At 35.6% G+C, this 12,691-nt stretch overlaps 2 protein-coding genes across 3 annotated transcripts in view; both read right to left on the bottom strand.

Annotated features, from left to right (window-relative positions):
• Positions 1-2,528: 2,528 nt before the first annotated feature.
• LOC117123598 (E3 ubiquitin-protein ligase RMND5A-like) lies at positions 2,529-10,067 on the bottom strand. Its single transcript, XM_033269590.1, has 9 exons — positions 9,903-10,067; positions 9,074-9,225; positions 8,332-8,469; positions 7,397-7,497; positions 7,007-7,173; positions 6,646-6,811; positions 6,207-6,309; positions 5,746-5,900; positions 2,529-5,183 (listed from the first exon to the last, which is right to left on the bottom strand). The coding sequence occupies exons 1-9, from the start codon at positions 10,036-10,038 to the stop codon at positions 5,120-5,122; spliced, it is 1,182 nt and encodes a 393-aa protein (XP_033125481.1). The 5' UTR covers positions 10,039-10,067; the 3' UTR covers positions 2,529-5,119.
• A 1,865-nt stretch (positions 10,068-11,932) lies between these two features.
• Positions 11,933-12,691, bottom strand: part of LOC117123614 (low-density lipoprotein receptor-like) — a 3,063-nt gene continuing 2,304 nt past the window's right edge. For both annotated transcript variants that reach the window (XM_033269610.1, XM_033269611.1), the window contains exon 4: positions 11,933-12,600. In XM_033269610.1, the coding sequence (XP_033125501.1) occupies positions 12,389-12,600 (212 nt within the window). In that variant the 3' untranslated portion in view covers positions 11,933-12,388. The remainder of the gene's footprint in view (positions 12,601-12,691) is intronic.

Below are 12,691 nucleotides of genomic sequence, written 5' to 3'. Positions count from 1 at the left end.
TTTTCAAAATCTTAAATTGCAAGTTGTGATCGATTAGCTGAGCATTGAAATGATTTTCACAATTTGCAAAGTGTAATTAGCTTGAATTGGAACGTAGCATTATATTACATTACATGGCAATGTCATTAATTATAATAAGCTCTATCCAGTAAGTTTTTGAGAAATATTTTTAATTTACCCATATTTGAGTGTGATATGATATCATCATGCCTATATATGGTAGTAAAGTAATGCTGACAGAGTTTTTAAACTTACTTGTTTCCATTTGATAACTTATTGAGGGAGTCTCTGGAAATGGCATGTCCACAAGCTAAACGCATGGCAGGATTGCTCTCGGTGCTCTGTTGTCGTAGGATGGGACATGCGAACAATGAATGATACCGGTATTCATTACCCAAATCAATCTCAATCTGAATACAGAGCAATTTCAATTGTTACATACTGGATGATTTTAAAATAGTGCATTCAACCATGCATTGACATATCAAGGAATATTTACATTTAGGTGGGGGCAAATAAGGTTAATTGGAGTATGTTCAGCAGTGGCGGATCCTGGAATTGAAATAGGGGGCCCAGAAAGACATTTTTAGTTTGTAAAGATGAAGGGTACAGACCACATCAGCCCACAACTTTGTATTTAATGCGTCTGGCACTTCTAGATGGTGGGAAATGGCACTTCCATACCAAAAATATAAAATATAATTAATGTAATTTACCGGTAGTTCATCATTAGAACACCATACACCAGTGCACTGTCTCTGTTGAGATGTGTATAAGAGACAGTTGTTGTACAGTATGTATTCCTATGTACAGTATACATGCTGTCTCTTATACACATCTAGATGTGTATAAGAGACAGCTATTGGGGTCACTAAACTTGCCCTTTTCAACAGATATGGATGATACTTCAAATCTGGATACTTTCCAGCTTCATTCTCTTCAACCTTTACCAGAATTAGATATGCCAGAAAACCAATAATGTCTGGGATGTAGTCTTTTTCAACAGATATGGATAATACTTCAAATTTGGATACTTTCCAGCTTAATTCTGTTTGATCTTCACCAGAAATAGATATGCCAGAAAACCAATGTAATATCTTCTGCAAACCTCTCGAAATACAGGAGAATCTTTCACACTTATCTGAAAACAAACCCATCCTCCCCCCCCCCCCTCCACACAAATTCATTGATTTCATGTCTTTATAACTGTCATCGTTTGTTCCTCGTCACTACATGGAACAAAATAAAATAATTAGAGTGCTCATTAAACCAGATCTGTCAGTTATCATCTTCCTTCAACTTGGAATACCTGTAATTTTCTCTTTAGGCGAGATTATTTTTATACCTTTTTTTGCAAACTAATTTTTTTAAAGGTCGTCGAGGAGGGAGAGCAGAAAAAAAAATGTAAAGAAAATTTTCGTTTCTTATTTAACAAATAGACGGAGAAAATTAAAATAAAATTCTATTTGTGAATGTAAACAGTGTAATAATTGGATGGTTAAATGCTTTAATTCATATAATTAGAAATATACGCATCATAAATTTTTGAGATTTCAAGGCAGCAGTGAGTGTTATAAAAATAAAAGAAAAACTGGGTTTTTTTTCGTGTTGTTGGGCATTAATTGTCCAAATATAAAAGTTTGTTTTTATGCAAAATCAATATTGGCGGGTGGCAGGTTTGCTAAACAAGGTAAAAAAAAAAAAGACTCCCTTTATCCATTAGCCTTAGGTTGTATTCTTCTTCATCAAATGTATTCATTTGCAAAAATTGTTAAGAATTTGTCATTGACATATTTTATGAAATTAAAACAACTGAAACTAACATTTTGTATGTTATTTTGTTGTACAGTATGTATTCCTATGAACAGTATACATGAGCTGGTGATTCTGGTGATCGGGAACAGCTGTCCCTAAACCGTACAGAAATACTCTGTGGTATCAATTCTGAAGAAAATTTTCAAACATGTAAACAGTACAGTAAATCACTCATTTAAAACAGCGTTCTGCAAACCTGTCGATCGATGACAAACAAATGCAGTTGGGAAGTGCAAGGTCTATATTGTCCTTATGCTATGCAACTTGTGTTTACAGGTAATTGCCAAAACCTGTGCTTTTAGACCCCTGGAAATCTGGTTACAGCCCTTACGTTATTGTGCAAAAAAAAATCTCTTCTTAGCAATAACTTAATATACAAAGCATAAGCAATTCCTTTGTGTTTGTTAGCTTAACACGTTATGCAGTGGCGTATTTAAGGGGGTTGGGGTTGGAGAGAAAATTATAATCAAGTTCAGGTCTGAGAGTTCCATTTCTGTCCGCCTAGAGGTGCCATAATCATAAATTTTCCCCAACTATCAAGGTGGGGCTGAGGTGATCTAGACTCTTTATTTGGACCTTGTCTATTTTGTATTCCTGGATCCACCACTACATTATATGCTTATTTAAGGAGAAAATAATCTCACTCTTAACCATTGTTTTCATCTACCATTCCCACTGAGACAATTTCATAACAAAAAGAGTCCGAGATTAGATTTCAATATAATGTATCTATTTTTTAATATTAGTTTAACAAAAAATGAAATTATATTAACCTTTTCGACAATTCTCTCCTGACTATAGGATTTACATTCAGATCACCATCATGGTAAAGTACCATCAAGTTGGACATACTCAGGCCCGTAACCAGGTTCATTAAAGTGGGGGTATGCTACAGACCAAGTTCAACTCGGACAAAATACAGCACTACTACAGTATAGTAGTAAACTGGTCAAAAAAGAAGGGTTGGCTTAATGCCAAAACCCCCACCACACAGGTTATGGGCCAGATACTGTTATAATTTATTTTGAAAATATAAAATAAATATCAAGAATGTATATGCTGTGACAATATAGTTAAAGCAGGAAGATACAGTACCAGAGCTGTGGTGCATCCTTCATAAGAATTATTTCTTTGTTTACAATAGCTAGGTTATTTTAGTGGCAGAATCAGGTGGTGAGAAAGGGGATTTATCCCTTCCCTCCAGCAGCAGCACAACAATCTAAGTGTGAAATTACGTAGAGATAATAATTTTTGTAACTTCAGAGCTGGACCCCACAATAGGTAAGGGAACACCCAAACCTGCCCTGCCATGTACCTATGTCCTGCACCCTGACCACCCCCACCCATCCCTACTCCTCTGAACATATCTGTCAAACATATGTACCAAACACTGAACTAATATCAAGGCATGTATCAACGACATAAGCCTAGTAAACAACTTCACGCTAAAAATCTTCTGTGATGTCTGTTTCTCTTACATGGATATTACACAGGATGTGAGATAATCTTGCAAAACGCACATCCACATGGGCAGTGGTGTATTCATTTGCAAAAATTGTTAAGAATTTGGAGAAAAATCATTGACATATTTTATGGTATTAAAACAACTGAAACTAACATTTTGTATGTTGTTTTGTTGTACAGTATGTATTCCTATGTACAGTATACATGAGCTGGTGATTCTGGTGATCGGTAACAGCTGTCCCTAAACCATAAACCATACAGAAATACTCTGTGGTATCAATTCTGAAGAAAATTTTCAAACATGTTTAAAACAGTACAGTAAATCACTCATTTAAAACAGCGTTCTGCAAACTTGTCGATTGATGACAAACAAATGCAGTTGGGAAGTGCTAGGTCTATATTGTCCTTATGCTATGCAACTTGTGTTTACAGGTAATTGCAAAAACCTGTGCTTTTAGACCCTGAACATATCTGTCAAACATATGTACCAAACACTGAACTAATATCAAGGCATGTATCAACGACATAAGCCTAGTAAACAACTTCACGCTAAAAATCTTCTATGATGTCTGTTTCTCTTACATGGATATTACACAGGATGTGAGATAATCTTGCAAAACTCACATCCACATGGGCAGTGGCGTATCTAGAAGTCTTTAAATGAAGGGGGCGCGCGCTGATGGGGGAACAAAGGTGAAGTGGGGCCTTGATGATCAGTTGAGGGGTGCTAAATCGCAAAATATGGTGATTTTAAATATTTTATCGTTATTTTTGGGAAACTGGGGAGGGGGCGACTGGGGAGGGGGAGCAGGTAATTTTTGAGGAGCATGTACCCACTGCGCCCTTCCCTAGATACGTCACTGCACGTTGGTTGCAGGGGATGTGTGCTAAATTTTCCGAAGCATGCATCCTGTGTCAAACTTAGCCTCATGTGAATCAGGTATTAGTTTGAGCCAAAAAAAAATTTTTCCTACAAATATATCTTTTTTACATTATTTACAATTTAGCAGTAATACAATCGATGTTTGTATATATTGGTCTAACGTTTTCTTTATAACACAGTTGAGTTTCTTTAAAACCATGACAATACAGACAGGGCCAAAAAAAAAAGGAAGAAATGTGTTATGCAACCACACACTGAAAATAAATTATATAAATATAAATCTTTTACCCTAGCCCTAACTATAAGGATCACATTCTTTGTGTATCTAGGTAACAGGAGTAGTAGATGTTTGTAAAGTGGTTAAAATTTATATTACATTATTTAATACTATTATTTTATAAAATAATGAAATACTAACACCCAGGGCTGAAACAGGAACCATCTCACAGCCGTCAACATTGCAAGTTTGGTATCTCAGCAATTATCAAACGACCCAAAATTTTGGTTGGTAAAATGGCTAAAACCTATGATTAAAGTACCAAATATATAATAGCAGCTTCAAACATCACAAAAGTATTTTGGGTTAAACAATACTGATTCTTGACTTTCTAGAATTTGGATTAGATGGGCTTGGTCAATACAATAATTTTTTTTGGCCTAGTTCCCTTAATGGGTAACTTTTGTTCTAACCTGTGTTGTTCTTGTACCAAAAGTAAACTTATGAAATAAGATGTAAAATAAAATGATGTGATGCCTGTAAAATCACTCAAGATTGTATTGGTGGAATTGTTGCTAGAGTTGCTAGGTTGCACACAACAACAGCTTCAACATACGCAAACATATGGATTTGCGGGACAACATGTGTGTTTGTGGGAATAGCACATATTCTAGCCCTGTTCCAATTGGTCAGTTAAGTTTGACCGACACACCGGATAGGTCCATTCTTCGATACTGCTTTCAGAAATACAATTGCTTTGCGTGAGATGGATTGGATTCTATAGGACAGTACGGACACTTGATTCTGAAAAGACAAATAGAAATATAATATTATTTAATTTCCTCATATATTAGTTACTAGCATAAAGTAGGATATCTTTGTAGCCAAGGGCTTAACTATACATAAAGACTTGAAATAACATATGATTCAGATTCAATATTGTTCATACTATATTGATATAGCAGTGAATACATTTTAATGAACCTGACTTCGGGTGTCTTTTCAAAATCTCAAATCGCATGTCATAATCATTGATTGGTTGAGAATTTAAACGATTTTCCCGACTTGCGAAGGTGATTACCATAATCACAGGTGAATTGGTCGAGCTTTCTTTTCAAAATCTTAAATTGCAAGTTGTGATCGATTAGCTGAGCATTGAAATGATTTTCACAATTTGCAAAGTGTAATTAGCTTGAATTGGAGCATAGCATTATATTACATTACATGGCAATGTCATTAATTATAATAAGCTCTATCCAGTAAGTTTTTGAGAAATATTTTTAATTTACCCATATTTGAGTGTGATATGACATCATCATGCCTATATATGGTAGTAAAGTAATGCTGACAGAGTTTTTAAACTTACTTGTTTCCATTTGATAACTTATTGAGGGAGTCTCTGGAAATGGCGTGTCCACAAGCTAAACGCATGGCAGGATTGCTCTCGGTGCTCTGTTGTCGTAGGATGGGACATGCGAACAATGAATGATACCGGTATTCATTACCCAAATCAATCTCAATCTGAATACAGAGCAATTTCAATTGTTACATACTGGATGATTTTAAAATAGTGCATTCAACCATGCATTGACATATCAAGGAATATTTACATTTAGGTGGGGGCAAATAAGGTTAATTGGAGTATGTTCAGCAGTGGCGGATCCTGGAATTGAAATAGGGGGCCCAGAAAGACATTTTTAGTTTGTAAAGATGAAGGGTACAGACCACATCAGCCCACAACTTTGTATTTAATGCGTCTGGCACTTCTAGATGGTGGGAAATGGCACTTCCATACCAAAAATATAAAATATAATTAATGTAATTTACCGGTAGTTCATCATTAGAACACCATACACCAGTGCACTGTCTCTGTTGCATAACATGCTTGATGTTGTGTAAGGCTGGGATGGCAGCGCAGCCTGCATTCAAACTACAAGAAAAAAAAAATTCATTGTAAAATTTTCAATTGTGAAATAAAAATTTGTTTAAGTGAAAAATAAGTATATTTGGGACTGATAACACATTTACAAGTGGTAAAATATAGTTATAAATACCTAGCACCACATTTACAGCTGGTAAAATGAAATTTATAAACAGCAGCACCACATGTGCAGGTGGTAAAATCAACTAAATAATATAGCACCAATTGTATACACATGGAGAAAAATGAAGATACTGTATGTATATTACCAGCGCATGTAATAATAAAAACATTTATTGAGAACCACCTCGACCTGGACAAATGGCTCAATAAGGACATACATACCTGACACTAAGGGGACTGTCTATAGATAGTCCCAGAAGACTACAGGCATCTCTTGTGAAGATGTCGCCAATTTCCAACCAGGAAACCTGGTCAAGAAGATGGACATACGGTGAGTTCTCCAACCCCTGGCGGACAAACAGCAAGCTCCCCATCAGAATCTGTAGCTCTGAATAAGCAACAGGTAGAAAAAACAACCTCGAATTTATTTTAAAAAAATTGTATGTTATGATGTTTCTATAAGCATGTACAGTATATGTTGGGGCTTTCTTGTAAAACATCTAAAAAGGCTCACTTCAATATGAATAATATTCCTGATTTGTTTCTCTAAATTAGTAATCGGATGAAAAACAACTTGTTTTACCTTGTTCATGGCGCTCTGCAAATGGAGCAAAATTTCTAGAATATAACAGAGCCTCGCGTTGATTTTCAGGACCTTGCTTTAACAATTCAATAAACTGTAATCTATGAAGTTTAAACTCTAAGGATGACCTTTGCGCCTCTAGTCGTTCACGATGCATGAATGTCCACCTAAATAAGAACAAGAAAAAATAAAATTTGACCAGAAACAAAGAAAGTTTATTATAAATTTATAAGACAAATGACCCTTCAAGATCTAGAAATTACAACACAATATATTGGACAATTCAAGTTCTATTGCACAGAGGCGCTGTGCAATATGCTATATAAATGTTATTTAATATTATTAATTTTGTTAATGGTATTATCCCTTGTTGTTATAACATTTACTTACTGTAGTGCTGGCTGTAAATTCCTCTCTTTCAATGCAGATAATATTCTATTAATTTCTATAAATGGTTCTTTCTTTTCGTTTTCTATATCTAAATGTGCATCCTGAAAGAGAGAAAAATAAACTGTTATACTGATACATCTTCTATCCTTATTCTTTACAATGGTCATGTGATGAGGTCATGTGATGTGGTTGGCTTGTTTCAGGACATGGCAGAGGCTAGCTGGTTGTTTATTTTTTCACTTTTTTTTGCTAAGCTTATGTCACGGCCATTATGACTCCACTTAACTGACCTTAACTGACCTTTGGCAAATGGCTGGCAACTTGGCAACATAAGTACTTTTATCTACAGCCTGAAGCAACATCATACAAGTGATTGAAATTGGTCATATAACACTAACATAACTGTGACATGCGGCATGCTAACAACCTTGTATCCAATTATGGTAGCATTGCATGACACCAGTCAGAAAATACATAAGCGCTCTGGGCAACTGGGGGGGGGGGGAAGGAACCCTACTTTTAAACTAATTACAATAACAATCTTTCCCTCCACCATGAGTTCAAATGGGTACCTGGTAAATATGAAAAGAGCACCGATTACTAGCTGCACATTAAGAAATTCTCCCCAGGAAGGGCTCCAATGTTATTACGGAGGGTAATAATGCGAAGTGTATAAAAGCCGTGTTAGCATGAACTAAATATGACAACAATCTTGGTTGGAAATTGTGTTAGGCCAGAAGATACGCAGGCTCTTGGTATGGAATGTTGAGAGTTTGGTTATGTCGTCCTTTGTAATACGCAAACATTCTGATCCATACAGAAGGGTTTGATCCAAAGACTGGAGGTAATAATGCGAATTGCTTAGAAGCCTTGTTGGCATGAAGGGCTATGTTATTTATATAGTATATTTAGTAAACCAAATTTTGGACACTTACCTTAATAAGAGCATCAGCAATGTCTAACATTCCGTGTCTTAAGAAATGTTCACAAATAACCTCGTTAATTAGCTTCATTTTTTCAGGTACATCAATTGTGGAATCTTCTGACATACTAGAAAGATCACTGTAAAAATTCTGTAAATTTAAAAAGTCAAATTCTATTTATTGGAGGAATATAGATCACATGTGTTTTTAACTGTTTTTATTAAATTTATGAACAAAGTATAATCATTTAAAAAATTTGATCAGATTAAAATAGCTTTGACTATTTCCATTATTATTACTTGAAAATTATCTTAAATTTTTCAATTAATAAAATATGAAAATAACATTCATAAATTTTCATCAAATTAAGCTACACATAATCTAAAGCTGTGTCTAGATTCTCAAATTTTCTTTGACAAAAAACTGTTGTATGCCCATATTTAGTCTTGATGTGCCTATATATGGTCATGATGTGATGTCATCATGACCATATTTAGGCATGTCACATGATTTTAATCAAATAAAATTTGATAGTCTGGACAGAATTTAAAAGATCAAAGCAGATGGAAGTTGTTTCACTATTAATTTGGAACTACTGTATGATTATTCATTCATTGCGTAAAATGGGACAAATTTTAAGAAAATGGGGGCTAAATTATTTGAATTTACGCGAAAAGTGTATCCACCCTGATATTGTCCCACACTGTTTAAAAATCCTGGCTACATCATTGAAGGGGGACGACTTTGTAAGTACCTTATCAATTGCTTTTCCAACTTTAGAGACACTGCTATGAAGCTCCTTGTGGTCACTGCTAATTTTCATGGTACTATCTTTAACTTTCTTCATTAAATCCCTCAACATTGATTTATGTCGTGCTCCAATTTCATCTTCTGAATTTGATGAACCTACAATTTACAAAAAAAAAAAAATAAATAAATAATACTCTGATATTCAAAGATATCATTAACATTGTCAATAAAGCAAGGTCCAGGCTGGGTATTGATTAGTAAATAGAGTTATTAAGAATACAGTACAGTACATAAGTAACAGTCAGTAAACTAGAGACCAACCACAATCATAATGCACAATCTAGGCTAAATTTTTGCATGCGGGATATATTTCCTGTGCAGAGCTGGCAATAGACTATAGTCTGGGCCCCGTATCTAAATTTGATATGAATGTCAACATCAGAGTTATGTTATGTGCATGCGTGGTCGGCAAAATACAGTTATTAATTAAGTTGTTTTATTTAAATCTAGGGTTTGTCCAAACAAAGTAAAATGTAATGTTCTCTCATTCTCTTTATTATTTACACTCACTACCAAGAGACGCGGATGCCCATTTAATGTAAACCTTGGCTAGCACGAATTCAACGACTAGTTTAGGCTAATCCAGACAAAAAGTCAGACCCTAGAAATAACATGTCCTTGGTTTGCCTAGGCCCTAGGATAGGCTATCCTATACTAGCCTAGGCCTAGCCTAGGCCCCAGGACTAGCTAGGCCTAGGTAGGCCTAGGCCTAAGTCAGGAAAAAATCGGTAAGAAAATAAGATGAATGGTCTTCAAAGCAAAGATAGTCGTACATCTCAGTAACTTTTCGCGTATCTCTTGTAAATTCTGTAGCATATAATCTGTTTCTCTTTCAGAATAATTTTGTACAACTTGAAATTTTCCGAGGACTTTGTCCACTTCTCTCTCGACCGTAAGACAAGCATCCATTTTTGGTGATGAACAAAACAAAGAATTGCAGTATGGGATATAGAGGGTGCTATTTTGGGAAACCAGTAGTAGAGAGTTCTTTGGAAACCATTCGAACGACCGACGAGAGATGCCACTTCGAGAGGATGCCTTACCTTTCGAGGGAAAAAGGATTCAGCTTTGTGAACCCTTAACTTGTTTGCGCCGAATTTCCTATTTTGATCGAACATTTATAATTTTTGCTGGATTTTCGCCCTCTTCGGATTCAAATTTGCTACAACTTAGCTGTTTTCTTCTGACAACTTTTTATTGGTTACAATAGCCTTTTTCTGCTGATAATAGATTGTTTATTGATTTGTTTATACTGTAGATTGTTTTTACACAATATTTGGCACGTATCTGTGAGCCAGCTATTGGGACATGGACAGTCCCACACAAATTTTCTATTGGGAAGAATGGGTCCACAAAAATGGGTTCAAATATGCAGTTTTATACGTAATTAAAATTAAAAGGTTCCTCATTACTTTTCATAACTTTTTATATTCACAAATATATATTTAGATTTTATTATTCAATCCTGTAAAGGGTGACTTTAATCACTGTTGGCCTTTGAATAATAATTAAAAAAAAGAAAAAAGGTCTGCATTCTACCCATCTGTATTTAAAGTGCAAAATCTTGTCTAGTCATTTTACTCTTACTAATACCACATAAGCTATCCAATGATGTTAGGACCTACATTGTTGTGATGAAGGCCATTTACAAACAGGGCCTACTGCAGCATAGGCCACAGTTATAGATTAAATTACATTTACGATTACAATCATGATTAAAATCCCCCCCCCCCTTTTACCACAAAACGCGACTGATTGTGAACACACTGTAAACCGTGAATTCAGAATGAAATATGCGCAATTTAATAATATAGTTCTTGTTAGGTCGGATTTGACAAGACCGTAATCCAAACATGAAATAATTATTAAAAGTAGCAAAAACCTTGTTATACAGTGCATTCTGGCATTAAAACAATAAAATTCGACCTTGTTATAGTCAGTGGCTTATCTAGAGAGGTGCGCGTGGGAGGGGGGTTGCGGCGCACCCCTTCCAAAAAGTACTCGCCCCCCCACTACACCTTCTCGCGCCTCGCCCCTTCCCCATCAGCACCCCCATTTCAAGACTTCTAGATACGCCACTGGTTATATATGCGCCCAAAAGCATCCGCTCGAAATAGCGAAGGAGATGAGGACTCGGATGATGATTTTGATGATTATGATGTGACGATGGTGATGATTATGATGATGATGTGTAGACCTGAAACTGTAATGATGATGATGTCCAGCTATAATGATGATGAAGATGGATGATTGTGGTCACCTGTCGGGAGTGGGAACGAGCGCGGCCCTTTCGACCACTTGGATACGCCACTGACCCCACCCCTCATCCTCGTGTGGCGTTCCCTTTTTTATGGAATTTTGTGTGAAAATATTAGGCCTAATGGTTAGTTCCTCCTGAGAACCACGTGGTCCGATAATCCGTATTATTGCCTGGGGGTGGTGGTGGTTTGTGCCGCGGCCGCCGCACGCGTACCTCCGAGGAATAAGACGGGCTAATTCTCCTGGAATTTCAGCTATTTTAATATCTCAATCATGAATTCCAAATAAAAGATTGCTCCTGTTGCTGCCGGGGGTCAGGCGGTCTATTAAAGGGTGCCTCTCACCCCGTTCTTCATTCGTGGCAACTGTATTCTATATAAATAAAGAATTCAGGCTACAGTCCTTATTTTCAACTATAACAACATCATCATCATAATCATTATCATTAGGCCTATCATCACTATCATCATCATCATTATAATCATCAACATTGTCGGCGTCACCATCAGCATAAAGTGCAAATTAAAACGATAAAAAACAAATCTCGCAAATTAGCAGTCGTTTAATTCACCATCGCTTTTAAATTTATGGTAGCAATATTTTAAGATTTTTGTAGAAAAACACGTGTACATAAAACTATTTTTACGTAGTTCTTATGATCAGTTACCGGTAGGCCTACTACATTCTATTTTCATAATGAAACTGATTCATTATATTTATTGTAAGAGTAGAAGCTGTATGTCCTATTGTTCCGTTATGATACAACACTATCAAGTTTAAATATTATAATTTCATTAAAATATTTTATTATTTCAAATAGGCCTACAAATCTTCACTAACTCCAGCTTCTTCGTGTGAGCATGAAAAACAAAATACTAGTCATTGTTTTGTTTTATATTAAATTTTGTTGAATGTGAAAGAAAAAACAATTCAAATTAATAAAAAAAAAATTAATATCAAAAAATAATAGTCAAAATTGTTTTTTCCAATTGTACTATGTTCATAATTCATTTCCGTCATGTAATTCAAAGTCGCATTTCGTTCGTTGGCGGCGCATTTCTTTAGAGCAGCCTTTCTCGTCTGACTTGTCAACACACTCGGCCCTTCCATTACATCGTCTACAATCTTCTATACACATGCCATCATCACACTGGAATTTTTCCATAGGTTTTCCATGAAGAATCTTCCCTTCAAATCCATTAGCACAATACTCTGCCAAAAAAAAAGAAAGAAATTATTAAGTGGCTTAAAGCCCTATTTAACAAATTGTAGGCCCTATCTGAACTAAAAACTTATTGACAGA

Source organism: Anneissia japonica, unplaced genomic scaffold (genome assembly GCF_011630105.1).
Source record: "Anneissia japonica isolate Jap-2015-1 unplaced genomic scaffold, ASM1163010v1 scaffold287714_len2871179_cov188, whole genome shotgun sequence".
Lineage (NCBI taxonomy): Eukaryota > Metazoa > Echinodermata > Crinoidea > Comatulida > Comatulidae > Anneissia > Anneissia japonica.
The sequence above is the reverse complement of the archived record's forward strand: the minus strand, read 5'-3'. Positions and strand labels throughout refer to the sequence as shown.

Excerpts from the sequence above, each read along its gene's own strand:
- LOC117123598 (XM_033269590.1), bottom strand. The coding sequence starts at position 10,038 with ATGGATGCTTGTCTTACGGTCGAGAGAGAAGTGGACAAAGTCCTCGGA. Across the intron at positions 7,498-8,331 it reads TTGCTGATGCTCTTATTAAG|GATGCACATTTAGATATAGA; the intron begins GTAAGTGTCCAA and ends TCTCTCTTTCAG. Across the intron at positions 5,184-5,745 it reads AAGTTATCAAATGGAAACAA|AATCAAGTGTCCGTACTGTC; the intron begins GTAAGTTTAAAA and ends TTGTCTTTTCAG.